The sequence below is a fragment of the Camelina sativa genome, chromosome 17 (genome assembly GCF_000633955.1).
Source record: "Camelina sativa cultivar DH55 chromosome 17, Cs, whole genome shotgun sequence".
Taxonomy (NCBI): Eukaryota; Viridiplantae; Streptophyta; class Magnoliopsida; order Brassicales; family Brassicaceae; genus Camelina; species Camelina sativa.
Genome location: NC_025701.1, coordinates 1,379,577 through 1,407,423, shown reverse-complemented (window position 1 = coordinate 1,407,423; position 27,847 = coordinate 1,379,577). Strand labels below are relative to the sequence as shown.

Here is a 27,847-nt window from a genome sequence, read left to right as displayed (position 1 = left end):
TGTTTGATTTTGATTGCATCAATTATTATATCTACAACTATTCCACACTATCATCCATCTCGCTTAAATTCCAATTTTTTTCTTTCTCAAATATTAATTTCCGATAACATATACTTGCACTATGTATGTGCCGATAGTCAAATAGATTATATTTATACATCTAGATACATGTTGCAATGTTTTTTGACAATTATATCGCCATTAATCAAGGAGATCAATTGCTCATACAATCATACTTCTTAGCGATTATCTTTCTTATCCTCATCTTTCTCCTTTTTTAATTCTTTTTTCTCCCGCATATTAAGCTAAACTTTCATAATTTTGTCCCCAATAAAAACTTGTAAAGTTCGATCATATGACAACGATATAATCGAAACCCTAAAATATATAACTACAACCAAATATTATTTAAAAATGATTTAATGAAACAAACATGGGTTTAGATTTGGATATTAATAATTCTTTTCCTTTATTATTTAGCTAGGTCCACTTCTGACTCTTCTACTTATACTACTCTTCTTCTCTATTATACACACTCGTGATCAAACTATCTCAAGATCCAAAAACTCTTTTTTCTTTCTTTCAAACATGGACCGATCCATGTTTCTTTCCCTAGCATTAGCCTCACTCTTGGTCGGAGTCGTCTCAGCTGGTGACTGGAACATCTTGAACCAACTCAAAGGACTAGGTTCGTCGTCAAGCCAGAACGTTGCCGTTTCTTCAGCGATCAAGACGAACTTGAAAGGGTACTGTGAAAGCTGGAGGATCAACGTGGAGGTTAACAACATCAGAAACTTCGATGTGGTGCCTCAGGAGTGTGTATCGCACATTGAGGACTACATGACTTCATCGCAGTACAAGGATGACGTGGCGAGAGCCGTTGATGAGGTCATTCTTCATTTCGGGAGCATGTGTTGTAGCAAGTCTAAGTGTGATGGTATGGACGCTTGGATCTTTGACATCGACGACACGCTTCTCTCTACCATACCTTACCACAAGAAAAATGGCTTCTTCGGGTAAGTTATATTCTCTCTACCTTAACCGATTTGAATTGACGTGTGTGTTACTTTTTACTTATGAAGTCTAGTAAAAAAACCCTAGCACTGACTAAAGAGATTAAAATTTAATTTTCGGTTCAGTTTAGTTTTTGGATTAAACACATGGGTTAATTTTCTTGTTTTCTCTCTTTTTTTTTTCTCATGATAATGGATTGAAAAACAGAGGAGAGAAGTTGAACTCGACGAAATTTGAGGACTGGATAAAGAAGACCAACGCACCATCAGTACCACACATGAAGAAACTGTACCACGAGATCAGAGAAAAAGGCATTAAGATCTTCTTGATCTCTTCCCGGAAAGAATATCTCAGATCCGCCACCGTCGACAACCTCATCCAAGCCGGTTACTATGGCTGGTCCAACCTAATGCTCAGGTACAACTAAACCGGATATCGAATTTCAGTTCATGCATTCTTTAAACCGGTAATAACCATTGAAACCTTGATTAGCTTCACATCCACCACAAATGCCAAAACGGATATTGTAAACCAAACTCTAATCGGTTACTAATTACTATAGTCTCCAAACCAAAACGAACCAAAATGTCAAGTTTGTCCAATCTAAGTTGAGATACATCGATTTGGTTCATATATTCGTTAAACCAATTCATAACCAAATTGAGTGAAAAGCCAAGTTTCTCCAATCCTTAATACCTGAGTAGTTTCCATTTCACTTCAAGTGAGCACAAAACAGATTTTATACACCCCTCTAGTTATTCTGGTTTACTCTAACAAGAAAACTGAACAATGCAGGGGGCTAGAAGATGAGCAAAAGGAAGTAAAACAGTACAAGTCAGAGAAGAGGACATGGCTAACGAGTCTTGGTTACAGAGTCTGGGGAGTGATGGGAGATCAATGGAGCAGTTTCGCAGGTTGTCCTCTTCCCAAGAGAACCTTCAAGCTCCCTAACTCAATCTACTATGTGGCCTGATCAAAACAAAACAAAACTATGATTCTTGTTTTCTCCCTTTTTCGTGTCATTTTTATATCAAGAGACTTAAAAAAACAAAGGTTTATTGACCAATACCAAACAAACAAATAGTATGGTTATATGTTACAAATCATATCAGACACGATCAACCAATGATTTACAGTACCAAGTGTTAAAATGACTGCTGCACCATTATTTATCTCTGTTCAAAGCTTTCTCCAGTCTTGCCTCAAATGGTGTTGAATGCCAATTCACGCTCTTATCCTGCACTTCCACAGAATTGTCATTCTCTAGAAAAATAGATTCTTACACTCAGTTGGTTTTAAAAGTGATATGCCTATTGTACTTCATTCTTACCTCTCTGTACTTGCTGGTGGTGTTCGGTATCCCCTTGAATGCAGTTTCAGAGCCGCAATCTATTGTCTTTGAGTGATTACCACAGTAACCACCAACTGTGCCTATAATAGGTGTCTCATCAGGGCTCTTGCTCGGTGATTTCCTGGGCGTAGATGAAGCCGAGAACTGTTTGATATCCTCCAATGTTAATGCGCATAATACAGGTCTATCATCATGGTTGATTCTAACCGGTTTTGATGAGCAGCTAGACTTGTGTTTCTCGGGTGTAGAGGTATACATAGAGACGCTATTGCAATCACTACCTGTCTCAGATGTTGAGAGCCACGTTGAAAGGCTAGCATCAATGGCCACTTCTTGGTTTCTCAGTTTCTTTGGTTTGAAGCTGAGTGTAATATCATCATTCTGCGGGTCTGTGCCTAAAGAAGAGGAATCCCTTTTTTCTGGTTGACCTGAGATGAAGTTAGAGTTCTCCTTTTGAGACTGTTTCTGCATTGTTCTCCCTTTGGATTTAGCGGATTTCCACTGAGTGAGATTCTCAACCGGGTTAAGTACTCCTTGGGCGGCATCATAGTGGTTTCCTGTTTTAACACTCTCAACAGAACTTCTCAGTTTTGCCTCAATCTCCTCTGTTTTATCCCCCAAAACTTCTTTGATTGGGTTATTATGCAAGTTATCATCACTAAATCCAACATCACTGTAATATTCTTCATCTTCATCGAAATCGCTTTCACTGCAGTCTAACTCATCCTCCTCTAAGTCATCATCGCTTTCTCTGCAGTTCTTGTATCTGTGGTTTGAAGGATACGAATCTGAGGAGTTTGAGGCAACGTCAACGATCTCTTGAGAAGAAGACTTATCAGTCTTGGTAGACTCCAATGGCCTCTCTTCAGATTTGACTTCTTCTGTGTTCTCTTCCGAGAGTTCAACTTCAACCACAATGTGTTCATAGGTTTTGACTTTAGAGTCAAATGTGACTCTCTTCCTAGTCGGGCTTGGACTACCTTTCACTTCAGCCTCGTCACTGTAAAATCAGCATATATTAGGTTCTGAACAAAGCTCAAAAAACCAATTGAATCTAGAGGAAACGGTACGAAACGAAATCAATCACACTAACCAAATCTCAGTGATTGGAATCACAGAAGCCTTCGGGATTTCGTCAACCGTGGGGAATCTAACATTCACATGATCAGATTTTGCAGATTCCACAGAGAGTTTCTAATGCATTAACAAACAAGTTCTTCGGGTCAAGCAAAATCAATGGAAGTTAAAATTGAATAAACACGGAGATGATCTATCTGGAATTTAGCGTTACTCAAGCAAATTCATCACAAAAGAGGTATTCTCAGGAAACTTACGTTTTCATTAGCTTGATCGGATTCTTCCCTGCGTCTCTGACGCCGGCGATTCTTCCGGCCACCGAAGCAACCCCAAAAGCAAACCATAATCTCCGAGATTTTCAAGGTCTACTGAGAGATGAAGAGTAATGCATTCGCGTGTTTCGATCAAGCATTAAAATAGGTCGACATTGAAATTGAGGAGGAGCGGGGGGTGTGGTGTTTGGTGGGGACGATCACTGAGAAGAGAGAGCGGGGGAAAAAAAGTGTTTGTTCAACTTTGGGAATTGGGGATTTAGGGTTTTTTATTTAGCAATTTTTCTTTATTTTTCCTTTTCTTAATTAATAGTGTGTGATTTGGGAAGATAAAGTAAGTGACCGTTACAATTTTGACCCACCAATGACACCTATCAAAGCTTTTTTAATTGGTCCGTTGCGCACCATTAATTTAATCACTTTATCGTTACACTTTAATTTTCATTAATCCCTATAAACATTAATTAATTTGTCATTAATCAGTAAGTTTTCCAATTCTTTCGAGATTCTTCTTTTTAATTTTTCTAATGGACAATAAATTATTTGTCTACAAAGACGAATCTGTTTTGTTATCTTACAAAAATTTTAGAATACAAGATTACAACAATCTTACGTATTATAGTGAAACTGAAACATGTCTGTGTATTGCCTCTTTAAATTAGCTAAATTATAGGGTGTATCTTGTAACCAGCGATGGACTCCAAAAGCCATGTGTGACCAACCAGCCGAGACCCAGTTTGACTAGCTAAAGCCTCTGCGTCATTAGCTCTTTGCCAAATAATCGTGACTTCTTCCCCTAAGGCGCATCCAATTGGAGGATCAATGTTGTAAACCACAATCGGTGATCTTTGGTCATCGGCACTGTTGCTACTTTCTGCACCTAGCTCATCCTCTGTGTTCAAGACTGTACCTCCAGCAACTTTGACTAGATTCTGAAGGTCTTCTTTGTATCCTTTGTAGAAATCTCCAAAGAAATAGAACTTCAAGCCATCAAAGAGCTTTGGTTTCTACTCGACAAAGAAAGTTTAGAGTTAGATATCCAAACACAGCACTTTCAAATTTTGTTTTGGTTTGTTTTTAATACTTACATTACTTGCTGCTCCGAGTCTTGCAGCTTTCGGTCCATCTTGACATCCTTGACTATCAAGATGAATCTCGAATGCTTCTTCATCAACAGGTTCAGAAGCTTCAAGGCTTGCTTTCATCCCTAGAAACAATCGCACGGTTGATAAGGCTAAAGATGAAGAATTCTTAATGGTGAAAAGTAAAAGATCATGAAAACTCCTGATTGAGCAAACTAACTTACAATCTGCATTGATAATCCATTTTCCATTCAGAATACCCATAAGAACCTTCAAAGTTCTTGTGCAAGCTCCTTTTTCGTCTGTTGAAGCAATCACATGTGTAACATTTGGGTTCCAGTACCTTGATATGGTTGCATTGAATTTAACGGCTAAACTTTCCATTAGGTTCTGGGGAATAGCAATGCAATGATAAAATTAGTCTTTTTGTTTACCAAAAGTGGTAAATCCACAAACAGAGTTTCTTATAAGAAGAGAAACTTTCTACTGACCTTATCACTCTTAGAGAGTGCTGATCCACAGAGAACAAGGTCTTTTGTAATAGCCGGCGTTTTTTCCAAAGAACATAGCTCAGCAGGAGTCCTGAGGGAGAGAGGTAATGAGATTTATTAGTTGCTATTATAAGAAAGAATAATGATGTCAAACCGTAAGTTTTAACATCATATGCTGAAAATGATTTTATACCTTTTTGGCAAGGGCTCAGCTCTGGATACGCGATGTCCAGACTTCTCGTTTGGGAATTTGACAGAAGAATGAGCCGGACAAAGAAGAAGAAAGTCCCCCTGTAAGAACCAAGAAAACAATCTCACATTACAATTGGAACTTTGGTAACTAATTCTTATGTGCAAATGAGAATGTGGGAAAACATACATAATCCCAACGGCATCTGGACATCTCCCTTGCACATGGAACATGATAGCTTCGCCGGCAAGACTTGACATAGCAGCCTAAGGCAGCCCCTTTTAGACTACATTTAGTGCACTTGATTTTCATTCCCCTTGCCAATTCTGGTTTCAGGTTCTTCACTGTGTCACCTTCATAATAAACTTGCGGTGCCCTGAACATTTATTCAACTTCTTTTTGTAATTTCATTATGCATAAGGGTTAAACACCGTAGCCAAACTATATGCACATGGACTTGCAGGATCAAAGATGAGAAATTGTAAGTTATTATGTATACCATTCGATACATGCACTATGGACATGGATAACATTGGACCGGAAGATGTCATCTCCAACCACTGGTTTTCCCTTAGAGTAATGCAGCATTTCTCCAGTGGCCTAACAAATATTGATTCAGCCAATTGAGTAATACTTCAGAAATACAAAGCTCAGTTTTTATTATGCAAAAGAAAGCTTCAGTTTTACCTCAGATACCCTAGCGGATTGGCAGAACCCACATATGGTTATGTTGGATGATGATTGATCGGAAACTAAATGTGGTGTAAAATCTGATGCCTTTGAGGTTTTCCCAATTTGCTGATCATCAGAGTTTGCAGAGCAGTTATCATTGCAGTCCATATCATCAACTTTTTGCATCAGGTTCTTCTCCCTCTTGGGAACTTTCAGATGATTCTCCATTGCTTCATAAGCGGTGATGTCACGTTTCCTTTTTGTATCTTGTTCTGTATGAGGTAACTGCTGGAGACAAAGGATCAATACACAATTTAAGTTGTTTAATCTCAAGGACAGGACCAACAAATTCAGATTGGTGGATATTCAAAACTGAAGTACACTATACTTTAAAATGTGAATCTGTGATTAAGAAAGCATCATAATTCATGAACTGAACTGATGAATCAAAAATGGTGAGCTTGTAAAGCAAGACGAGAATGCACCTGATGTTTCTGTACTTTAACATAATCAGTGGGATCATCTGACCGGAGGCTCTCCATCAACCGCAGCAAAGTCCCATCCTGAGTCTTAGGATTCGGATTGCTTTCACGGATACCACAAATCCGCTTCCTTGCAGCATTGCCAGGCTGCTCAGAAGCAGTGATGTCACTCGGATTTTTTGCAGCTTGTCCTTTATGACTTTCAGGTGTCTGCAGCAACGTAAAAAAGAGGATCATTAAATATTTAAATGTTGCCAGATGAATCAAAAAGATCAATTATATTTACTCTTACATGATAGCCAGCGTCGTTCTCTGATTCGAACTCATATAATGGGAGATGATCACGCAACTTCTCTGCAGTCCAATCCTGATGCTTAGGTCTTGGACTACTATCTTCAGAGGTCGGAAGAGGAGAACCATCACGACTAGAGAAATCACCACCATGATTGAGCTTGCTTGCATCCTTGTCAGTCATCTCAGAATCTTCAGATCCACCGTCTTTTGGGCTGTTGGAATTGTTCAGTGCATTGCAATCATTCGGAATCTGTAATTGTGGGAGATGAACACTAACAGCAGCATTCAAGCTTTTGTAAATGCTTATAACACTTTCCATGAAATGAAGGTTCCTCTGAGCTGCACGTGAAAGTAATTTACACAGTTGTCTTTAACACGAATATTCATAGAGAGACAAAAACACATTGAATCATAAGAACACATTGAAAAGGACTAACCCTTTTTGTGATATTTAGATTTGCACACAGCACAGCTTGATTCAACTTTCGAAGATTTGTGTACACATGAACTGTCAAATCGATTCCAGAGATACATCAGAATCTAATTGAAAACAAATATGTAAAGAGAGAGTAACAGAGGGAAGTAGACAATCTTACTCGCAGAAAACGTGGTCACAAGGAAGCAACACCGGTCGATTAAGCAATTTCAAGCTGCAGATACATAAATAGATCATTGTTACCAATCCAATAACACCATGAAAATAATCACTAATCGAACTTATTATGGAGACGAAACGAACCAGAGAGGGCACTTGAGCTCGAGCTCGAGCTTCTGGAGATGGAGAACCCATGGATTCATCAGCATGTTGGTAAAATCCGCCATTAGAGTACCAAAAACCAGATCTGAGTGACAAGAAGCTATTTGATGCCGAAGAGAAGAAAGACGCTTCCTCGTTTCGTCTCCGTGCGATTAGTATTTACTTTGAGAATATTGGGACGCGTGTACGATTGATATCAAATGGCGGGCGTTTTCTGTTTTGATTAAGCGGGAGAAAATGTGAATTAAACCGCCAGCTTGTTTGTTACGAAAATTTCGAAATATTTTGAATTTTCAGTTTCATAAGCCCACTAAAAGCCCATTTGTTTGTTACGACGAGATAAGGATTGAGGAATAACTAACTCTAACCCTCTAGATTGTTCCGAGGGTTTTTATTGGCTTAGGGGTATATTTGGAAAGTGAGGACGCTTCCAAAAACTTTTCAACTCTTCCTCCCAAAGGTCCCCAAACAGCACACACGCTCTCTCCTATCTCTCTCCTCTCTCTTACTTTTCCTCCTAAACTCTGGGCTCTGGCGAAGGAATGAGAAGTAGTTAGAGACACCGCGAACGATGGGAGCGAATTTGAAATCGATAACGGCTTCTTTCACCGTCATCGCCGTCTTTTTCTTGATTTGTGGTGGCGGAGCTGCGGTGGAGGATGAGACCGAGTTTCACGGCGACTACTCCAAGCTGTCAGGTATAATCATTCCGGGATTCGCGTCGACGCAGTTGCGAGCGTGGTCGATCCTTGACTGCCCATACACTCCGTTGGACTTCAATCCGCTCGACCTCGTCTGGCTAGACACCACTAAGGTACGTGATCTTCATTTCCGTCGTTTGATCATCGCTCCCTATTGTGTCGGTTGAGTTCCTTCTTGATGATGTATCGCGAAGAAGCATGTCTCATCGCTCTTACTGATTCATCAATTTGTCGACATTGACGCCTCTTGTTGATATTTCTTAATCTGAGATTAGAGTCATAGAAAACAGTTGACTCCGCTAGTTTTTTCCATCGCTTTTGGTTCACTGAATGTTGTGCGATGAACGTTAAATTAGTATTCGCCTTGTTTGGCTCAACTAGATCTGCAAGTTGTTCAAGGATAAGAGTGTGCTCCTTAGTAGTTAGAAAACGTTAGGTCAAACGTTTTACAAGTGCATTGTGATTCATTTGTTTGTTGATTACTGATCAACGTGATGGATTGTTTACAGCTTCTATCTGCTGTGAACTGCTGGTATAAGTGTATGGTGCTAGATCCTTATAATCAAACGGACCATCCTGAGTGTAAGTCACGGCCTGACAGTGGTCTTTCAGCGATCACAGAATTGGATCCAGGTTACATAACAGGTACTTTTGAATTGTTTTTCTTTCTTTTGAGTTTTCTTGAATTGAATAATCTTTTTGTTGTGATAATATGGCTAAGTACAGTAACTTGGTTGTTTTTCAGGTCCTCTTTCTACTGTCTGGAAAGAGTGGCTTAAGTGGTGTGTTGAGTTTGGCATAGAAGCTAATGCAATTGTCGCTGTTCCATACGACTGGAGATTGTCACCAACCAAATTGGAAGAGCGTGACCTTTACTTTCACAAGCTCAAGTTAGTTCTCCTCATCAGGCTATTATCTTTTATCTTTTTCTTTCTTTCTTTTATGTAAGATAAGCAAAGAGCTCTGTTCGTCTTTTCTTTTGCAGGTTGACCTTTGAAACTGCCTTAAAACTCCGTGGCGGCCCTTCTATAGTTTTTGCCCATTCAATGGGTAATAATGTGTTCAGATACTTTCTGGAATGGCTGAGGCTAGAAATTGCACCAAAACATTACTTGGAGTGGCTTGATCAGCATATCCATGCTTATTTTGCTGTTGGTACTGCCCAAATATCCTCAACTTACTATTTTAATTTTTATCTACTTTGTGACCTGATGTATTGAGCTCAATACCTGATTTGTTGTTGATTTAGGAGCTCCTCTTCTTGGTTCAGTTGAGGCAATTAAATCGACTCTCTCTGGTGTAACATTTGGCCTTCCTGTTTCTGAGGTGACCTCTGACTTCTTATTAGTTTTAATTAGTTGATATCCACCAGGTCTTATAATTCAGGGATTTTTCCTTTGAAAGTGTTAGTTTTGTTAATCAAACAGCTGTACTCGATATTGTATCTGTAGATCTAGAAGTGGCTAGTTGTTAAGGAACATATTGTGGATAGTATACCTTTCAGCGGTATTTGCTAATACAGCTAAACCACATTGTACACTGACATGCGCTTCTCATGTTTTTTGTTGGCAAGGCTTCAGGGAACTGCTCGGTTGTTGTCCAATTCGTTTGCCTCTTCGTTGTGGCTTATGCCATTTTCAAAGAATTGCATAGGTGATAACACATTCTGGACACATTTTTCTGGTGGTGCTGCAAAGAAAGATAAGCGCGTATACCACTGTAATGACGAGGAATATCAATCGAAATATTCTGGCTGGCCGACGAATATCATTAACATTGAAATTCCTTCCACTAGCGGTAAGAATCTGTATATGCAACGAAAATTAACACCAAGAATGTTCCCTCTTATATTTCGTTCCTTTGATGCGTATCCAACAGTTACAGAAACAGCTCTAGCCAACATGACGAGCATGGAATGTGGTCTTCCCACCCTATTGTCGTTCACAGCCCGTGAACTAGCAGATGGGACTCTTTTCAAAGCAATTGAAGACTATGACCCAGATAGCAAGAGGATGTTACACCAGTTAAAGAAGTATGTACCTTTCTTTTTGATAAGAAATTATGCTCATCGACCAACACTTGCTGGCTCCTTGGACTGCAAATTTTTTGTTTATCTTAATATAAGAGAATAAGTGTTATCGAAAACGTTATTATTGACTATCAGTGTGCCCTCTCTTTATATTATAGAGTGTCTCTGTCGCTTACAGTTATGAAGGCAAAAGAGGGTTATTTAGTTGATTAATTTTCACAATTGTGTAGTTTGTTCTGACTCTGGCAGGAACTAGTAGTGTCAATTGTGTTTTACAAATCTTAGTCAATCTTCAAAATAAAAATTATATATAACATGCTAAGTGTACTTTGCAGGTTGTATCATGATGACCCTGTTTTTAACCCTCTGACTCCTTGGGAGAGACCACCTATAAAAAATGTATTTTGCATATATGGGGCTCATTTAAAGACAGAGGTATGATGCATTCTCCATATTACATTATGTGTCTGTTTTGTTATTATATCCTTTTTGTTTTGCAAATGCATTCTCTATTTGATTTATGCTTTTATCATCTCACTTGCGTCTTATTCTAAGTGTTAAAGATTCTAAATGTACGAAGCTGTCTGTAATAGGTTGGTTATTACTTTGCCCCAAGTGGCAAACCTTATCCTGATAACTGGATCATTACTGATGTCATTTACGAAACTGAAGGTTCCCTCGTGTCAAGGTAAATTTCCGCAATAGCAGAAGTAATCAGGAATGCAAGGTCTTCTGTGTCCGTCTAGTGGCATGTTATCTTATATGCATAAGCTAATTATTGAAGAACTTAAGTACTTTTTAATCATTCCTTTTGAGCTTAGTGAATGGTCAGTGGCTTAAAGTAGAAAGAGCTGTGAAACTATTGCATGAAACATGACACTTATATCAAAAAGAACTCACTTCTGAACTTTGTATAATTAGGAGTAGTCGTCCTTTTAAACTTTTTGCTTAAGTAACCCTAGTCCGTAGACTAGTTCATATCTTCTTACTACAATATTTGCAGGTCTGGAACTGTGGTTGATGGGAATGCTGGACCTATAACTGGGGATGAGACGGTAAGTTCAGAAGTTGGGTTTCAAATTATTGTGTTGCAAAACTACTTAAGACTAATAATACAAGATTTACTTCTGGAACACTGCTTGCCATGTTCTCTAGTAAACTGCAATACTGACTCTCCACTACTTTTACTGAATCACTGATTATGAAATTGATCTCTTATAGGTACCCTATCATTCACTCTCTTGGTGCAAGAATTGGCTCGGACCTAAAGTTAACATAACAATGGCTCCCCAGGTACCCTTTTTCAGTTCTTCACCTTAAATAAATTAAACTTTAAGTGCACCTTTCTGGTTATATGTTAAGTCACCAGCAATTTTTCCTCCTAAAAATCATATATATCTGTACATCTCAAGAACTCGTATAAAGTTATAATAGATTCTCATTGGGATAAAAAAAACAACAGCCAGAACACGATGGAAGTGATGTACATGTGGAGCTAAATGCTGAACATGAGCATGGGTCAGACATCATAGCGAACATGACAAAAGCACCAAGGGTTAAGTACATAACCTTTTATGAAGACTCTGAGAGCATTCCAGGAAAGAGAACTGCGGTCTGGGAGCTTGATAAGAGTGAGTAACGAACATATGAAAGAAGCAGCACTCAGAGAATCTTGCATTGGTAACGAGCCAATAATCATTTTTGTGCAGCAAATCACAGGAATATCGTTAGATCTCCAGTTCTGATGCGGGAGTTATGGCTTCAGATGTGGCATGACATTCAGCCTGGTGCGAAGTCCAAATTTGTCACCAAAGGTAAAAGAAAAAATTCATTGGCTCTTCTATCATCAGTTCATGTTGCTTTTGGGTACAAATGTAAATACTTTGTCGCAGCCAAGCGCGGGCCACTTAGAGATGCGGATTGCTACTGGGATTATGGGAAAGCCTGTTGTGCTTGGCAAGAATACTGTGAATACAGGTTTTACTTCCCATCCAAAGTTTCTTATCTTATCTATTATTTTGGAATCTGTAATTTACTGATCTGGTTGCTGTAATTATATTTGTGAAATCAAATATACAGATACAGTTTCGGGGATGTTCACTTAGGACAAAGTTGTAGATTGAGGAACACATCTGCTAATATGCTGCTCCAGTACATATAAATTTCCTGTTCAGGTCACATTACTTTTAACATTTTTCCCACACTCTCTTTTTATCGTGGATATAATTTGGATGTCACACAAACAACAAAAATCTTTAACCAATTTTACTTTCTTTTTATAACTTTTTACAGCAAATGACCTATTCCTTCATCTGCATTTTACTCTCCCGGTTAGAAGATAGAAAAAAAGGTTAAAAACGGTCAATTCTTATTGCTCTCTCTATTTCTCACGCAAAGGTATTCTTTTGTGAATTTTTTGCTATTACGAGCATATGATATTTTGGGTACAGCTAAGAGTGCAGTTACTTTGATCGTCACGGCTAAAGTAGTGTAAACCCATATTAAAAGAATTTTTCTTTTTTTCTTCTTCTTTTAACTTCAAGTGCGATTTGGTCTATTCCCTTTAAAATTTCAATAGAGAGAAAAAAAACAATTCTGAATGTTGTTACTTTTGCTTGGTAGTACCATTTATTCTCTAGCTTATTGAGTTCGCAAAACCGTATGGAAGACAATGAAGATTTTATTTGAATTAATGATAATAAACACGACATTGTTATCATGACCACACAAAAAAAAAAAAAAAACATTGTTATACTTTTCTGACTGAATTATAGAGGGATAGATGATTTTTTTATGATTAAACCGAAATATATCTTTATTAATGTATCTTTTATCTATAGGTATATATATTTCATAACAAGTTAAAAGTAATAGTTAGGAAATAAGAAGTGAATCTTTTACTTTTTATGGATTTTACGTTTTCTGATAAGCAACTGGGAGAGGGGGAGAGGGAACAAAGCATAATTAGGTGGAAGAATTAAAGTGCTAGGTGGTGTGATGGTTTGGTTGAACATGAGTTTTGAACTTTTTATACGAGAGTTAATACTTTATATATATCGATATTAAATGTTTTCAGTCAATTTTATGGTCCCCCTCAAATTTGGGTCCTTTGATTTTTTTCCATATTTGCCTCCCTTATTAAAAAATAATGGACATGCATCCGTTCATTTTTCTTGTGTATTTTAATAACTTGGCATTATTTTTTCAGTATATTGGACATGAAACTATCCAACACACGTCAATTTTCATAACTTCGTAAGAAAAGATTAGTTTATAGTATATTATATGATTAACATAATAACTTAAAATAAATCTAAAATACTAGCTAAATGTTACTACTTCTTAAAATGTTATAATAAAAATAAGAATATATATGTATTAATTCATTTAGATACTATCTTTTCTCATATATAGTATATCTATAATATATGGGTGATTCTTAACATCCTACATGTCAATTAACTATATACAGTTGGGTATTCATATGGGTTTTAAATGATTAATTTTGACATTATGGTTTTAAAATATTTAGTGTGATGTTAATAACTCCTATTTTAATCGAAACTCAAACTAATTGCAAAATCTGTTGATATAAGGGATTAATAATTGTCATTTTAAATGCTCAACCATTATTATTAGTTTTTTTCGTAATNGGCTCGGACCTAAAGTTAACATAACAATGGCTCCCCAGGTACCCTTTTTCAGTTCTTCACCTTAAATAAATTAAACTTTAAGTGCACCTTTCTGGTTATATGTTAAGTCACCAGCAATTTTTCCTCCTAAAAATCATATATATCTGTACATCTCAAGAACTCGTATAAAGTTATAATAGATTCTCATTGGGATAAAAAAAACAACAGCCAGAACACGATGGAAGTGATGTACATGTGGAGCTAAATGCTGAACATGAGCATGGGTCAGACATCATAGCGAACATGACAAAAGCACCAAGGGTTAAGTACATAACCTTTTATGAAGACTCTGAGAGCATTCCAGGAAAGAGAACTGCGGTCTGGGAGCTTGATAAGAGTGAGTAACGAACATATGAAAGAAGCAGCACTCAGAGAATCTTGCATTGGTAACGAGCCAATAATCATTTTTGTGCAGCAAATCACAGGAATATCGTTAGATCTCCAGTTCTGATGCGGGAGTTATGGCTTCAGATGTGGCATGACATTCAGCCTGGTGCGAAGTCCAAATTTGTCACCAAAGGTAAAAGAAAAAATTCATTGGCTCTTCTATCATCAGTTCATGTTGCTTTTGGGTACAAATGTAAATACTTTGTCGCAGCCAAGCGCGGGCCACTTAGAGATGCGGATTGCTACTGGGATTATGGGAAAGCCTGTTGTGCTTGGCAAGAATACTGTGAATACAGGTTTTACTTCCCATCCAAAGTTTCTTATCTTATCTATTATTTTGGAATCTGTAATTTACTGATCTGGTTGCTGTAATTATATTTGTGAAATCAAATATACAGATACAGTTTCGGGGATGTTCACTTAGGACAAAGTTGTAGATTGAGGAACACATCTGCTAATATGCTGCTCCAGTACATATAAATTTCCTGTTCAGGTCACATTACTTTTAACATTTTTCCCACACTCTCTTTTTATCGTGGATATAATTTGGATGTCACACAAACAACAAAAATCTTTAACCAATTTTACTTTCTTTTTATAACTTTTTACAGCAAATGACCTATTCCTTCATCTGCATTTTACTCTCCCGGTTAGAAGATAGAAAAAAAGGTTAAAAACGGTCAATTCTTATTGCTCTCTCTATTTCTCACGCAAAGGTATTCTTTTGTGAATTTTTTGCTATTACGAGCATATGATATTTTGGGTACAGCTAAGAGTGCAGTTACTTTGATCGTCACGGCTAAAGTAGTGTAAACCCATATTAAAAGAATTTTTCTTTTTTTCTTCTTCTTTTAACTTCAAGTGCGATTTGGTCTATTCCCTTTAAAATTTCAATAGAGAGAAAAAAAACAATTCTGAATGTTGTTACTTTTGCTTGGTAGTACCATTTATTCTCTAGCTTATTGAGTTCGCAAAACCGTATGGAAGACAATGAAGATTTTATTTGAATTAATGATAATAAACACGACATTGTTATCATGACCACACAAAAAAAAAAAAAAAACATTGTTATACTTTTCTGACTGAATTATAGAGGGATAGATGATTTTTTTATGATTAAACCGAAATATATCTTTATTAATGTATCTTTTATCTATAGGTATATATATTTCATAACAAGTTAAAAGTAATAGTTAGGAAATAAGAAGTGAATCTTTTACTTTTTATGGATTTTACGTTTTCTGATAAGCAACTGGGAGAGGGGGAGAGGGAACAAAGCATAATTAGGTGGAAGAATTAAAGTGCTAGGTGGTGTGATGGTTTGGTTGAACATGAGTTTTGAACTTTTTATACGAGAGTTAATACTTTATATATATCGATATTAAATGTTTTCAGTCAATTTTATGGTCCCCCTCAAATTTGGGTCCTTTGATTTTTTTCCATATTTGCCTCCCTTATTAAAAAATAATGGACATGCATCCGTTCATTTTTCTTGTGTATTTTAATAACTTGGCATTATTTTTTCAGTATATTGGACATGAAACTATCCAACACACGTCAATTTTCATAACTTCGTAAGAAAAGATTAGTTTATAGTATATTATATGATTAACATAATAACTTAAAATAAATCTAAAATACTAGCTAAATGTTACTACTTCTTAAAATGTTATAATAAAAATAAGAATATATATGTATTAATTCATTTAGATACTATCTTTTCTCATATATAGTATATCTATAATATATGGGTGATTCTTAACATCCTACATGTCAATTAACTATATACAGTTGGGTATTCATATGGGTTTTAAATGATTAATTTTGACATTATGGTTTTAAAATATTTAGTGTGATGTTAATAACTCCTATTTTAATCGAAACTCAAACTAATTGCAAAATCTGTTGATATAAGGGATTAATAATTGTCATTTTAAATGCTCAACCATTATTATTAGTTTTTTTCGTAATTTGGTCGTTTCTTGAATTTGATTTCTCGTCATCGTTGAAACTGTATAATGTTGAGGTGCTAACAAATAACTAGAAAGTAAACGAGGAAAAAGTCTAAACCTTTAATCAATTTTATTTCTCCCTAACATTTAGCGTGTGTGCGTGTTCTGCATTTACATATAGCCACATATAGAAAGATAAATTTTTACAGAAAAAAATAAAATAAAAAAGCAAGTAAAAGAAATTTAATTGTATTGTCGAACTTGTTCAGCATGCATCAAAGCTGCAAAAATTGTTTAGTAAAAGTGATATTTTTAATTAATATATTTGATTTCTACCATGTAAAAAATAAACTTTAAGACTGGTATTTTTTTTCTTATAAATGATAAAATCATTGAATATTTTTAAAAAATAAGTGTAGTTCAAAATCATTGGGTTGTTTAAATATAGTTNCATGACATTCAGCCTGGTGCGAAGTCCAAATTTGTCACCAAAGGTAAAAGAAAAAATTCATTGGCTCTTCTATCATCAGTTCATGTTGCTTTTGGGTACAAATGTAAATACTTTGTCGCAGCCAAGCGCGGGCCACTTAGAGATGCGGATTGCTACTGGGATTATGGGAAAGCCTGTTGTGCTTGGCAAGAATACTGTGAATACAGGTTTTACTTCCCATCCAAAGTTTCTTATCTTATCTATTATTTTGGAATCTGTAATTTACTGATCTGGTTGCTGTAATTATATTTGTGAAATCAAATATACAGATACAGTTTCGGGGATGTTCACTTAGGACAAAGTTGTAGATTGAGGAACACATCTGCTAATATGCTGCTCCAGTACATATAAATTTCCTGTTCAGGTCACATTACTTTTAACATTTTTCCCACACTCTCTTTTTATCGTGGATATAATTTGGATGTCACACAAACAACAAAAATCTTTAACCAATTTTACTTTCTTTTTATAACTTTTTACAGCAAATGACCTATTCCTTCATCTGCATTTTACTCTCCCGGTTAGAAGATAGAAAAAAAGGTTAAAAACGGTCAATTCTTATTGCTCTCTCTATTTCTCACGCAAAGGTATTCTTTTGTGAATTTTTTGCTATTACGAGCATATGATATTTTGGGTACAGCTAAGAGTGCAGTTACTTTGATCGTCACGGCTAAAGTAGTGTAAACCCATATTAAAAGAATTTTTCTTTTTTTCTTCTTCTTTTAACTTCAAGTGCGATTTGGTCTATTCCCTTTAAAATTTCAATAGAGAGAAAAAAAACAATTCTGAATGTTGTTACTTTTGCTTGGTAGTACCATTTATTCTCTAGCTTATTGAGTTCGCAAAACCGTATGGAAGACAATGAAGATTTTATTTGAATTAATGATAATAAACACGACATTGTTATCATGACCACACAAAAAAAAAAAAAAAACATTGTTATACTTTTCTGACTGAATTATAGAGGGATAGATGATTTTTTTATGATTAAACCGAAATATATCTTTATTAATGTATCTTTTATCTATAGGTATATATATTTCATAACAAGTTAAAAGTAATAGTTAGGAAATAAGAAGTGAATCTTTTACTTTTTATGGATTTTACGTTTTCTGATAAGCAACTGGGAGAGGGGGAGAGGGAACAAAGCATAATTAGGTGGAAGAATTAAAGTGCTAGGTGGTGTGATGGTTTGGTTGAACATGAGTTTTGAACTTTTTATACGAGAGTTAATACTTTATATATATCGATATTAAATGTTTTCAGTCAATTTTATGGTCCCCCTCAAATTTGGGTCCTTTGATTTTTTTCCATATTTGCCTCCCTTATTAAAAAATAATGGACATGCATCCGTTCATTTTTCTTGTGTATTTTAATAACTTGGCATTATTTTTTCAGTATATTGGACATGAAACTATCCAACACACGTCAATTTTCATAACTTCGTAAGAAAAGATTAGTTTATAGTATATTATATGATTAACATAATAACTTAAAATAAATCTAAAATACTAGCTAAATGTTACTACTTCTTAAAATGTTATAATAAAAATAAGAATATATATGTATTAATTCATTTAGATACTATCTTTTCTCATATATAGTATATCTATAATATATGGGTGATTCTTAACATCCTACATGTCAATTAACTATATACAGTTGGGTATTCATATGGGTTTTAAATGATTAATTTTGACATTATGGTTTTAAAATATTTAGTGTGATGTTAATAACTCCTATTTTAATCGAAACTCAAACTAATTGCAAAATCTGTTGATATAAGGGATTAATAATTGTCATTTTAAATGCTCAACCATTATTATTAGTTTTTTTCGTAATTTGGTCGTTTCTTGAATTTGATTTCTCGTCATCGTTGAAACTGTATAATGTTGAGGTGCTAACAAATAACTAGAAAGTAAACGAGGAAAAAGTCTAAACCTTTAATCAATTTTATTTCTCCCTAACATTTAGCGTGTGTGCGTGTTCTGCATTTACATATAGCCACATATAGAAAGATAAATTTTTACAGAAAAAAATAAAATAAAAAAGCAAGTAAAAGAAATTTAATTGTATTGTCGAACTTGTTCAGCATGCATCAAAGCTGCAAAAATTGTTTAGTAAAAGTGATATTTTTAATTAATATATTTGATTTCTACCATGTAAAAAATAAACTTTAAGACTGGTATTTTTTTTCTTATAAATGATAAAATCATTGAATATTTTTAAAAAATAAGTGTAGTTCAAAATCATTGGGTTGTTTAAATATAGTTTTGTATACTATATAGATCATGACTTCACACAGATGTTTGATGGATAAAAAAATTATATAAATCACATAATAGTCTTTTATTATTATTTCAGAATCTCATAAAAATACTGATCAAAGCTTTGTTTATGTTTTCGAAAAGGATGACCAAAAAACGTAGTCCTCAGTGTTTTGTAGCCAAAATCTGGAAATAAGAGGTTCATTCTCACTAGAAGAAGGATAGAGAATGATCATATACGCATATTTTATGTATGAGACTTTTATAAGGATTGGTTGGATTCCGAAACTTGTACTTTTAATAGGTTTATAAAATTTATCTCGTACTCATATAACTTTATGCCAAAGAAGCAAAAACTTAAATCAATTTGATTCCTTATAGTTTGTACAACTTTTTTTTATGAGACTAACACAAAAAAAAGGACAAATCAGTCAGTCTATTTATGTTCAATGGGTAACCCAAAATTGAAGAAACGGTAAAGCAAAAAAAAGGGCAATCCCGTAAATTCAAATATAATGGCATTTATGTAATTCTATAGAAAAGTGAAGGGTAATCTAAACCTCCAGCCTCTATAAATTGTTGTAACCTACCCATTCCCGTGATTTTTCTGTTATCCATCATCCCCTCTCGTTCCCTCTTTCTCATCTCTCTCTTCTCTCTCTCAAGCGCTCCGATTTTATTCTCTCGCNTTGATCGTCACGGCTAAAGTAGTGTAAACCCATATTAAAAGAATTTTTCTTTTTTTCTTCTTCTTTTAACTTCAAGTGCGATTTGGTCTATTCCCTTTAAAATTTCAATAGAGAGAAAAAAAACAATTCTGAATGTTGTTACTTTTGCTTGGTAGTACCATTTATTCTCTAGCTTATTGAGTTCGCAAAACCGTATGGAAGACAATGAAGATTTTATTTGAATTAATGATAATAAACACGACATTGTTATCATGACCACACAAAAAAAAAAAAAAAACATTGTTATACTTTTCTGACTGAATTATAGAGGGATAGATGATTTTTTTATGATTAAACCGAAATATATCTTTATTAATGTATCTTTTATCTATAGGTATATATATTTCATAACAAGTTAAAAGTAATAGTTAGGAAATAAGAAGTGAATCTTTTACTTTTTATGGATTTTACGTTTTCTGATAAGCAACTGGGAGAGGGGGAGAGGGAACAAAGCATAATTAGGTGGAAGAATTAAAGTGCTAGGTGGTGTGATGGTTTGGTTGAACATGAGTTTTGAACTTTTTATACGAGAGTTAATACTTTATATATATCGATATTAAATGTTTTCAGTCAATTTTATGGTCCCCCTCAAATTTGGGTCCTTTGATTTTTTTCCATATTTGCCTCCCTTATTAAAAAATAATGGACATGCATCCGTTCATTTTTCTTGTGTATTTTAATAACTTGGCATTATTTTTTCAGTATATTGGACATGAAACTATCCAACACACGTCAATTTTCATAACTTCGTAAGAAAAGATTAGTTTATAGTATATTATATGATTAACATAATAACTTAAAATAAATCTAAAATACTAGCTAAATGTTACTACTTCTTAAAATGTTATAATAAAAATAAGAATATATATGTATTAATTCATTTAGATACTATCTTTTCTCATATATAGTATATCTATAATATATGGGTGATTCTTAACATCCTACATGTCAATTAACTATATACAGTTGGGTATTCATATGGGTTTTAAATGATTAATTTTGACATTATGGTTTTAAAATATTTAGTGTGATGTTAATAACTCCTATTTTAATCGAAACTCAAACTAATTGCAAAATCTGTTGATATAAGGGATTAATAATTGTCATTTTAAATGCTCAACCATTATTATTAGTTTTTTTCGTAATTTGGTCGTTTCTTGAATTTGATTTCTCGTCATCGTTGAAACTGTATAATGTTGAGGTGCTAACAAATAACTAGAAAGTAAACGAGGAAAAAGTCTAAACCTTTAATCAATTTTATTTCTCCCTAACATTTAGCGTGTGTGCGTGTTCTGCATTTACATATAGCCACATATAGAAAGATAAATTTTTACAGAAAAAAATAAAATAAAAAAGCAAGTAAAAGAAATTTAATTGTATTGTCGAACTTGTTCAGCATGCATCAAAGCTGCAAAAATTGTTTAGTAAAAGTGATATTTTTAATTAATATATTTGATTTCTACCATGTAAAAAATAAACTTTAAGACTGGTATTTTTTTTCTTATAAATGATAAAATCATTGAATATTTTTAAAAAATAAGTGTAGTTCAAAATCATTGGGTTGTTTAAATATAGTTTTGTATACTATATAGATCATGACTTCACACAGATGTTTGATGGATAAAAAAATTATATAAATCACATAATAGTCTTTTATTATTATTTCAGAATCTCATAAAAATACTGATCAAAGCTTTGTTTATGTTTTCGAAAAGGATGACCAAAAAACGTAGTCCTCAGTGTTTTGTAGCCAAAATCTGGAAATAAGAGGTTCATTCTCACTAGAAGAAGGATAGAGAATGATCATATACGCATATTTTATGTATGAGACTTTTATAAGGATTGGTTGGATTCCGAAACTTGTACTTTTAATAGGTTTATAAAATTTATCTCGTACTCATATAACTTTATGCCAAAGAAGCAAAAACTTAAATCAATTTGATTCCTTATAGTTTGTACAACTTTTTTTTATGAGACTAACACAAAAAAAAGGACAAATCAGTCAGTCTATTTATGTTCAATGGGTAACCCAAAATTGAAGAAACGGTAAAGCAAAAAAAAGGGCAATCCCGTAAATTCAAATATAATGGCATTTATGTAATTCTATAGAAAAGTGAAGGGTAATCTAAACCTCCAGCCTCTATAAATTGTTGTAACCTACCCATTCCCGTGATTTTTCTGTTATCCATCATCCCCTCTCGTTCCCTCTTTCTCATCTCTCTCTTCTCTCTCTCAAGCGCTCCGATTTTATTCTCTCGCAATAAATAAAAAAATAAAAATCTCGAAACTTTTTGAATTTTTTTTTTTCACCCCCTTTGATTTGACTGTTTTACGGGACAGTCAAATATTTCAATTTTTTTTTAATTGGGTGCTGACGTGGCATGCATCCAATAGAGAAGAAGCACCATGAACACCAAAACGATGCGTCTTCCCCCACGTCGTGTTCTAACGGCGGATAAACGCAAAGAAAGAGACGGCGGCGGCATCTCCTCCGTCACTGAGAAACCGCCGGAAATCTCCGTGAAGAAGCTTCCTCCACCGGCGGTTAACCCCATTTCTTCTAGGAAACCTACAACCGCAGCAGCCGAGCCGATCGGCTCGAGCCAGCTGATGTTAGCCGGTTATCTGAGCCACGAGTTCCTAACCAACGGCACACTCTTCGGAGAGCAATGGAACCCGGCTCGAGCCCAGTCGTCAGTAGTCGATCCAAGGAAGGTGAAGCCGAGCCATAGTATCGAGACCACGGCTGAGGAAAGTGAGCCGAAAAGGAAGAGGTACATGGAGGTTACAAATCTTCTCCGGTCAGATGGGGCCCACCTGCCCGGTATCGTCAATCCTGCCCAGCTTGCCCGATTTCTCAAACTCTGATCGGCGTAATCCGGCGTCCACGTGGATACAGATCATTGGTTTGTCGCCCGGCAACCGTGACAGCCATAAAACCGAAACCTCTCTCTCTCTCCTTCTTTTTTTTTCTCTTCAGTTTTTTTTTTTTTTAAATCGTCTCTTCTCTGTGTAAAAAGCTCTCTCTGTCTTCTCTCCTCTCATCTTCTTCCTCGGAAATTGACTGAGAAAGTTTTTAGGGTTTGTTGTTTGAGGTAGATGGTTCCGTTCTTTTTTGTACATCAGAAGTATCAATTAGTCAATGGATTATATATTCTCTCTCAAATCAGAAAGATTGAAACTGTCCTCTTAAATTATTTAACTTTTCTTGTGTGTTCTTTGATGGATCCATATTGGATCTCTTTTATCAATTTGATCGGAGATCGTATTTGATCATACATGACAAGAATTAAAAATCAAATCTTGATAATTACTGTTTTCTCTTCTAAAAATCTGAACTTGGTCGATTGATATTAGATATCGAATGCAGTTTTAAGGAGATTTCAATCTCCGGCTCTGGGAAAACAAAAAAAATAATGGTGATGGCCTTGTTGTAAAGACAGTATCAGTTTTGGATCTCAAAAAAACGCTATATGCAGTTTCTGAATACACACACTTTTCTTCGAGGAAACCGTTGATCTGTTTCATCTCTGCTTTTAGAGTTTTTGTGGAAGATACCGATTGCGTCGGAGTGGTGTGACGAGTTTGCGTTTGTTTCTAGACAATAGAAAACTACAAACTTTCGAGGTAAATATCTATCTCTTTTGAATTGATTACATTACATAGCATAACCAGAACCTGAATTGAGAAGTTGTTGTGTATATCTCTCTCTCTCTCTTTAAATTTGGGAATAGTTGCTCAGTCTATGTTGTTTTGGCAAAATGACTATTGAATTTTAGGTGCTTGTCTATGCTGTTTTGGAACACAAAATCACAGTGCTGCCTGCTTCTTTTTGTATTCATGATAGTAAAAAGAAAGAACAAAAGATTGAGCATTTCTTATTACTAGTCTTTCTTCTTCTTCTTCATTAACTCGGCTATTCTATTGGATATGCAGTAAGCAGTGGACTGAATGGTGATCATAGGATTCACACCAAGAGCTGTAGGCAGAACACTTGCATCACATACATACAAATCTTCCGCCTCCCAGCTCTCTCCTTTTCCATCAATCGCTCCTTCCTTTTCTGTTGCACCCATACGGCAACATCCCATCTGATGCGCTGTGATGGAATGAGTCCAATGCTTACTCATCGACACTACTCCTGCTGGCGCGTCCACCGTCTCCAAAAACGCCTCTAGATCTTTATGTTTGATTCCATCACACTTTATTCTCTGCCCATCGCTCCTGTATGTGCCCACCTCCGCTGCTCCTGCTGCAACTAAGATCTGCAGTGCTTGCTTTAACCCAATGGTTAGATTCTCTTCGTCCGCTTTCGTTAATCTGTATTTGACAATTCCCCCTTTCACCTCTCCCACACCTTCATCTCTCACCGTGACAAAAATATGAGATGTTCTCGAGTATTTGGCAAGTCTCTCCTTAATGTCTGACCCAGAGACCCACGGGACTAGAGCTGCGAAAGTACCTGGTCCTATAGCAGGAGTCTCCAGTGTGATGTTAGCTGTGGTAGAGTCCATTGGATGCACATAGTGCAGTGTAGTCAATATCTCTCCCTCATGAGCCGCTCCTTTGAAGTCTGATTTTTTTTCGGGGAAGTAGCCCCAAGTCATCAGGATAGGGTGGATATGGAGACCGCGACCGATGTTTGGATTCTTCAACCCGCTCGAAGCCAACAGCTCCGGTGTCTTAAGCGACCCACAAGCCACTATTGTCACTTTGGCATTGATCTGAAGCTTCTTTCTTGTTCGGTTGGATAGAGAAGCTGCGACTCCCAAACATCTTTTTTTCCGTCCGCTCTCCTTTCTTTTGTGAGCATCGTTTTCCGCCAAGATCACTTTCTCAGCCTTGCACTGTGTTAGGATCACGGCATTGTTGTTAACTGCATCAACCAGCCAGGTTAAATCTGTCCCTCTTTTCTCTCCGGTTGGGCATCCAAAGGAGCAACTACCGCAATAATGTCCGTCTGTTGAGTTCCTTGGCACTGTTGTCACATCCAACCCAAGCTTCTCGCAACCTTTCCGCAGAATCTGGTTCTGAAACCCTTCTCTGATGACTCTCTCAGTGACACCTATCCTCTTGCAGACTCTATCCATCGCCGCCTTATACTTCTCGCTAGAAAAAATTGAAATCCCTCGTTGCACTGACCATTCCTCTATGATAGCATCAGGTGTTTTTAAGGATGCTGCCCAGTTTACCACAGAGCCACCACCGACAGTTGATCCTGCCATGAACCGGAACCTTCCATCATGTGTCATCAACAAGCTATTTGACTCAAACAACTCAAACGTGGAAGGACCCTCGAGTGCTGAGTAGTCTCTGGAGACAAAGTAGTTCCCTTTCTCGAGAACTACCACTCTAAGGCCTGACTTAGCTAGGTTTGCAGCTGCAACTCCTCCACCACAGCCAGAACCCACTACCACTGCATCGCACTCGATCTTGTAAGTGTCACTTTCTCTGTCCTCTGTGACTTTAAGACCTTTGTTGATCATACGTTGCTTGATGGTCATCTCATTTACTTTATCAGTCTCGATGATCCCTTTCTCTAGAGGTCTTTCCTTGTGTTCCATGCCCTCGTTTTCATCTATGCCCACGCTATAACCAATTGCATCCCATGCTGGGTTTTCTGTATTTTCATCTGTCTGTTCATACATATGAATTAGTAAGAAAAAAATATGTATATTTCGTGTTGGTTAGTAGTTAGAACCATGATTGGGATTAGAAACACAGCTATGATGTTGAGCGCATTGCATAGAACCACACATCATAATTATCAAACTAATCACTTCCAGCACAATCATAAAAGTATATTTGCCATATGATTCATGTTTGCACCTATTATGTTCACAGTCATACACACTCATACTAGTGGAAATTTTCAAACAAACTTCCATAATCTCTAAAGAAACTAAATGGCTTGTTACAGAAACATGGAGAGGAAGATGGAAGACGTTACCCATGTGAAGTAGTAGAACAAGAAGATGGCTTTGATCATCATAAAACCGATTCTTGCTAAAGGGTTATACCACTGTGTGTTCCATCTCTGAAGAACCTTCTCCCTCTTCTCCAGAGAGATTTCAGAGAATTTGAGAAGAAAAGGCCAACTCGCCTTATCAAGATTGACTAACCCGCAAAGCAGCAAGGTCCCCAATCTGAATGTAAGAATTCTCAAAACTATTCTCACCACTATAACTGTCACTGGTATTGCCTTTGTCGCCAGCACCTCTGCGACCTGTTTTTATCAGTTTATCCGCATTTCATTTACACATGTATTCAAGAAAATCTAGCTTTTCATCACTCTATATATTTTACACAACAAAAGCCCTTTATTGAAGTGACAGATAAACAGAGAAAGCTAAGTTGGAGAAAAAAACCTCATCTGGTCGAACATGAGGCCCAGGAGAAGACTTGAAGAAAGATAAGAGTGCATCATTGCGTAAAACCTTCAACTTCATCTCAAGATCTAAGCTCTGCAATGGAACAGGAGGCAAAATAGCCTCGCAAATGGCAGAGAGGGCTTGGAGGTCAGATGCCGAGAAGCCATGACTGACGTTTTCGTGTTTCGTATTCCATCTCAACAAAGGGCTTCCTCTTCTTCCTACCATTTCTTTCTTCACTCTCTGATTTCAGCTTTGAGGTCTTTACTCTTTTCTCTTACCCCTTCCTTCTTTACGCAAACATATATATATATAGACATGCTAATGAATTGATTATGGTCTGATCATTTCTCTGCAACAACGTTGTCCGATAATCTAAGGCGGTGCCTTAAGTGTTGGGTAATCGAAGAAAAATTATGAAAGGAGTTTGTTTCCTTTTTGAGTTCCTAGATTATGTTTTTGTTGTTTGCTTCAGTTGCGTCTGTGTTGCATCGTAAAGCGAGACCACACACTATACGTAATCTCATATGACGTGTATGTGTATTTTGTATTCATATGCGTATATACAGTACGAATACGTATATGTAATATGTGTCTCCAGTCAGGTGTGGGATTTAACGGCGGTCCACGTGACAAACGCTGCATTGTAGTGTTGTCTGTCACATATGTTACATCACATGTGTATTTTCGAAAAAAATATAAAGCTGTATTAGTCTTATATAGTTTTTAGTATTTGTTTGCCATATTACAGCCTTTTTTGTGTTTGTGTTTCAGGTGGCAATAATTATTTTTTTTCCAAAAAGACATATAAACCTATTAAGAAAAGTGAAAACCATTTCATTTTATACAATTGTTTTTCTTTCTTTAATTACATTACATACATCATCCTCAAATTGTAGTCGAAAGGCTTAATAATACCTTTTGTCTGTCATGGATTTCTTGCGTCATGGGTTACATCACTAAACAATTACAAATAACAAATCAGTCGGTTCTAATTTCTTAAAGTGATTAAATTACAAGTGGTTGGTCTCTAAACAAAACAATCTAAATATGAAGTCTGTATATTATTTTTATCAATTGATTAAATTTGTTTTTTTTTTTTTACAGTTTTACCAAATTAAGATTAGAATACAGAACAAACAACAAAATTAGCCTCGTAAATTTTAGATCCACTTTCAACTAAATATCGTTCACTTTAATTAGTTATTTTTGTTTTTTCCTCTATCACGTTATTAATTAGTTCAATATCTGGAAACCAAAACTCTATGATTTTAGCTCTCAACATTCTCTACTTCCTATTTCTTTTTGTTCACAATTGAACATCTTGATTCAACTTTTTCTTTTTCTTGAATTTTTCTTCTTTTTTTTTTCAAGAAAAAGAAAAGTTATAGGTCGTAGAATGTTAAATCAAAATGTTTTTAAAGAAATCATCAACAATCGCTCTTAATTGAGACGAAGTGAAGAATTACGTGATTTCTTTTCAGTTTTGAATTCATATGATTCTTTAATTACAGTTTCCAGGGAAGAAAAAAAAAAAAAAAAAAAAAA

At 35.7% G+C, this 27,847-nt stretch overlaps 7 protein-coding genes and 1 long non-coding RNA gene across 11 annotated transcripts; 5 read left to right on the top strand and 3 right to left on the bottom strand.

Annotated features, from left to right (window-relative positions):
- On the top strand, window positions 512-2,136 carry LOC104754528 (acid phosphatase 1). Its single transcript, XM_010476740.1, has 3 exons — window positions 512-1,016; window positions 1,222-1,431; window positions 1,810-2,136. Exons 1-3 carry the CDS (start codon window positions 589-591, stop codon window positions 1,985-1,987), a joined length of 816 nt encoding a protein of 271 aa, XP_010475042.1. The 5' UTR covers window positions 512-588; the 3' UTR covers window positions 1,988-2,136.
- Window positions 1,891-3,977, bottom strand: LOC104754529. The gene is made up of 5 exons (XM_010476741.2): window positions 3,700-3,977; window positions 3,459-3,559; window positions 2,345-3,365; window positions 2,154-2,251; window positions 1,891-1,983 (listed from the first exon to the last, which is right to left on the bottom strand). The coding sequence occupies exons 1-4, from the start codon at window positions 3,784-3,786 to the stop codon at window positions 2,180-2,182; spliced, it is 1,281 nt and encodes a 426-aa protein (XP_010475043.1). The 5' UTR covers window positions 3,787-3,977; the 3' UTR covers window positions 1,891-1,983; window positions 2,154-2,179.
- On the bottom strand, window positions 4,260-7,837 carry LOC104754527 (BRCA1-associated RING domain protein 1-like). 2 transcript variants are annotated; one of them, XM_010476738.2, is made up of 13 exons: window positions 7,665-7,837; window positions 7,522-7,575; window positions 7,363-7,433; window positions 6,924-7,264; window positions 6,635-6,841; window positions 6,165-6,437; window positions 5,977-6,077; window positions 5,667-5,853; window positions 5,481-5,578; window positions 5,288-5,378; window positions 5,021-5,186; window positions 4,803-4,921; window positions 4,260-4,721 (listed from the first exon to the last, which is right to left on the bottom strand). In XM_010476738.2, exons 1-13 carry the CDS (start codon window positions 7,745-7,747, stop codon window positions 4,377-4,379), a joined length of 2,136 nt encoding a protein of 711 aa, XP_010475040.1. In that variant the 5' UTR covers window positions 7,748-7,837; the 3' UTR covers window positions 4,260-4,376. The 2 variants fall into 2 exon arrangements, with proteins under 2 accessions (XP_010475040.1, XP_010475041.1); XM_010476739.2 differs by having other exon boundaries at window positions 6,165-6,434.
- LOC104754526 (phospholipid--sterol O-acyltransferase-like) lies at window positions 8,132-12,936 on the top strand. 3 transcript variants are annotated; one of them, XM_010476737.1, is made up of 16 exons: window positions 8,132-8,496; window positions 8,893-9,028; window positions 9,129-9,273; window positions 9,369-9,538; window positions 9,633-9,709; window positions 9,964-10,180; window positions 10,268-10,415; window positions 10,748-10,847; window positions 11,006-11,100; window positions 11,416-11,467; window positions 11,634-11,705; window positions 11,875-12,043; window positions 12,122-12,226; window positions 12,305-12,389; window positions 12,492-12,586; window positions 12,705-12,936. In XM_010476737.1, the coding sequence occupies exons 1-15, from the start codon at window positions 8,254-8,256 to the stop codon at window positions 12,571-12,573; spliced, it is 1,896 nt and encodes a 631-aa protein (XP_010475039.1). In that variant the 5' UTR covers window positions 8,132-8,253; the 3' UTR covers window positions 12,574-12,586; window positions 12,705-12,936. The 3 variants fall into 3 exon arrangements, with proteins under 3 accessions (XP_010475039.1, XP_010475038.1, XP_010475037.1); XM_010476736.1 differs by having other exon boundaries at window positions 10,262-10,415; XM_010476735.1 differs by having other exon boundaries at window positions 9,964-10,415.
- On the top strand, window positions 14,072-15,334 carry LOC104754525 (phospholipid--sterol O-acyltransferase-like). Its single transcript, XM_010476734.1, has 6 exons — window positions 14,072-14,103; window positions 14,273-14,441; window positions 14,520-14,624; window positions 14,703-14,787; window positions 14,890-14,984; window positions 15,103-15,334. Exons 1-5 carry the CDS (start codon window positions 14,092-14,094, stop codon window positions 14,969-14,971), a joined length of 453 nt encoding a protein of 150 aa, XP_010475036.1. The 5' UTR covers window positions 14,072-14,091; the 3' UTR covers window positions 14,972-14,984; window positions 15,103-15,334.
- On the top strand, window positions 16,895-17,647 carry LOC104754524. Its single transcript, XR_762136.1, has 4 exons — window positions 16,895-16,937; window positions 17,016-17,100; window positions 17,203-17,297; window positions 17,416-17,647. It is a non-coding gene; the product is annotated as an uncharacterized LOC104754524 (long non-coding RNA).
- LOC104754523 lies at window positions 22,113-23,204 on the top strand. The gene has a single exon (XM_010476733.2). The coding sequence runs from the start codon at window positions 22,335-22,337 to the stop codon at window positions 22,794-22,796; it is 462 nt and encodes a 153-aa protein (XP_010475035.1). The 5' UTR covers window positions 22,113-22,334; the 3' UTR covers window positions 22,797-23,204.
- LOC104754522 (long-chain-alcohol oxidase FAO1-like) lies at window positions 23,695-26,994 on the bottom strand. The gene is made up of 3 exons (XM_010476732.2): window positions 26,297-26,994; window positions 25,879-26,154; window positions 23,695-25,564 (listed from the first exon to the last, which is right to left on the bottom strand). Exons 1-3 carry the CDS (start codon window positions 26,525-26,527, stop codon window positions 23,813-23,815), a joined length of 2,259 nt encoding a protein of 752 aa, XP_010475034.1. The 5' UTR covers window positions 26,528-26,994; the 3' UTR covers window positions 23,695-23,812.

Bases quoted from the DNA above. Each gene is read 5' to 3' on its own strand.
- LOC104754528 (XM_010476740.1), top strand. From the start codon at position 589: ATGGACCGATCCATGTTTCTTTCCCTAGCATTAGCCTCACTCTTGGTC. The intron at 1,017-1,221 runs GTAAGTTATATT...ATTGAAAAACAG, and splicing joins AAGAAAAATGGCTTCTTCGG to AGGAGAGAAGTTGAACTCGA. The intron at 1,432-1,809 runs GTACAACTAAAC...TGAACAATGCAG, and splicing joins TGGTCCAACCTAATGCTCAG to GGGGCTAGAAGATGAGCAAA.
- LOC104754529 (XM_010476741.2), bottom strand. From the start codon at position 3,786: ATGGTTTGCTTTTGGGGTTGCTTCGGTGGCCGGAAGAATCGCCGGCGT. The intron at 3,560-3,699 runs GTAAGTTTCCTG...TTAATGCATTAG, and splicing joins CCGATCAAGCTAATGAAAAC to AAACTCTCTGTGGAATCTGC. The intron at 3,366-3,458 runs GTTAGTGTGATT...CTGATTTTACAG, and splicing joins ATTCCAATCACTGAGATTTG to TGACGAGGCTGAAGTGAAAG.
- LOC104754527 (XM_010476738.2), bottom strand. From the start codon at position 7,747: ATGGCGGATTTTACCAACATGCTGATGAATCCATGGGTTCTCCATCTC. The intron at 6,078-6,164 runs GTAAAACTGAAG...AATATTTGTTAG, and splicing joins AATCCGCTAGGGTATCTGAG to GCCACTGGAGAAATGCTGCA. The intron at 5,379-5,480 runs GTATAAAATCAT...TCTCTCCCTCAG, and splicing joins GCTGAGCCCTTGCCAAAAAG to GACTCCTGCTGAGCTATGTT.
- LOC104754526 (XM_010476735.1), top strand. From the start codon at position 8,254: ATGGGAGCGAATTTGAAATCGATAACGGCTTCTTTCACCGTCATCGCC. The intron at 10,848-11,005 runs GTATGATGCATT...TGTCTGTAATAG, and splicing joins GGGCTCATTTAAAGACAGAG to GTTGGTTATTACTTTGCCCC. The intron at 11,468-11,633 runs GTAAGTTCAGAA...GATCTCTTATAG, and splicing joins CTATAACTGGGGATGAGACG to GTACCCTATCATTCACTCTC.
- LOC104754525 (XM_010476734.1), top strand. The intron at 14,442-14,519 runs GTGAGTAACGAA...ATTTTTGTGCAG, and splicing joins GGTCTGGGAGCTTGATAAGA to CAAATCACAGGAATATCGTT. The intron at 14,625-14,702 runs GTAAAAGAAAAA...ACTTTGTCGCAG, and splicing joins GTCCAAATTTGTCACCAAAG to CCAAGCGCGGGCCACTTAGA.
- LOC104754523 (XM_010476733.2), top strand. From the start codon at position 22,335: ATGAACACCAAAACGATGCGTCTTCCCCCACGTCGTGTTCTAACGGCG.
- LOC104754522 (XM_010476732.2), bottom strand. From the start codon at position 26,527: ATGGTAGGAAGAAGAGGAAGCCCTTTGTTGAGATGGAATACGAAACAC. The intron at 26,155-26,296 runs GTTTTTTTCTCC...TGATAAAAACAG, and splicing joins CTCATGTTCGACCAGATGAG to GTCGCAGAGGTGCTGGCGAC. The intron at 25,565-25,878 runs GTAACGTCTTCC...ATGTATGAACAG, and splicing joins TGTTCTACTACTTCACATGG to ACAGATGAAAATACAGAAAA.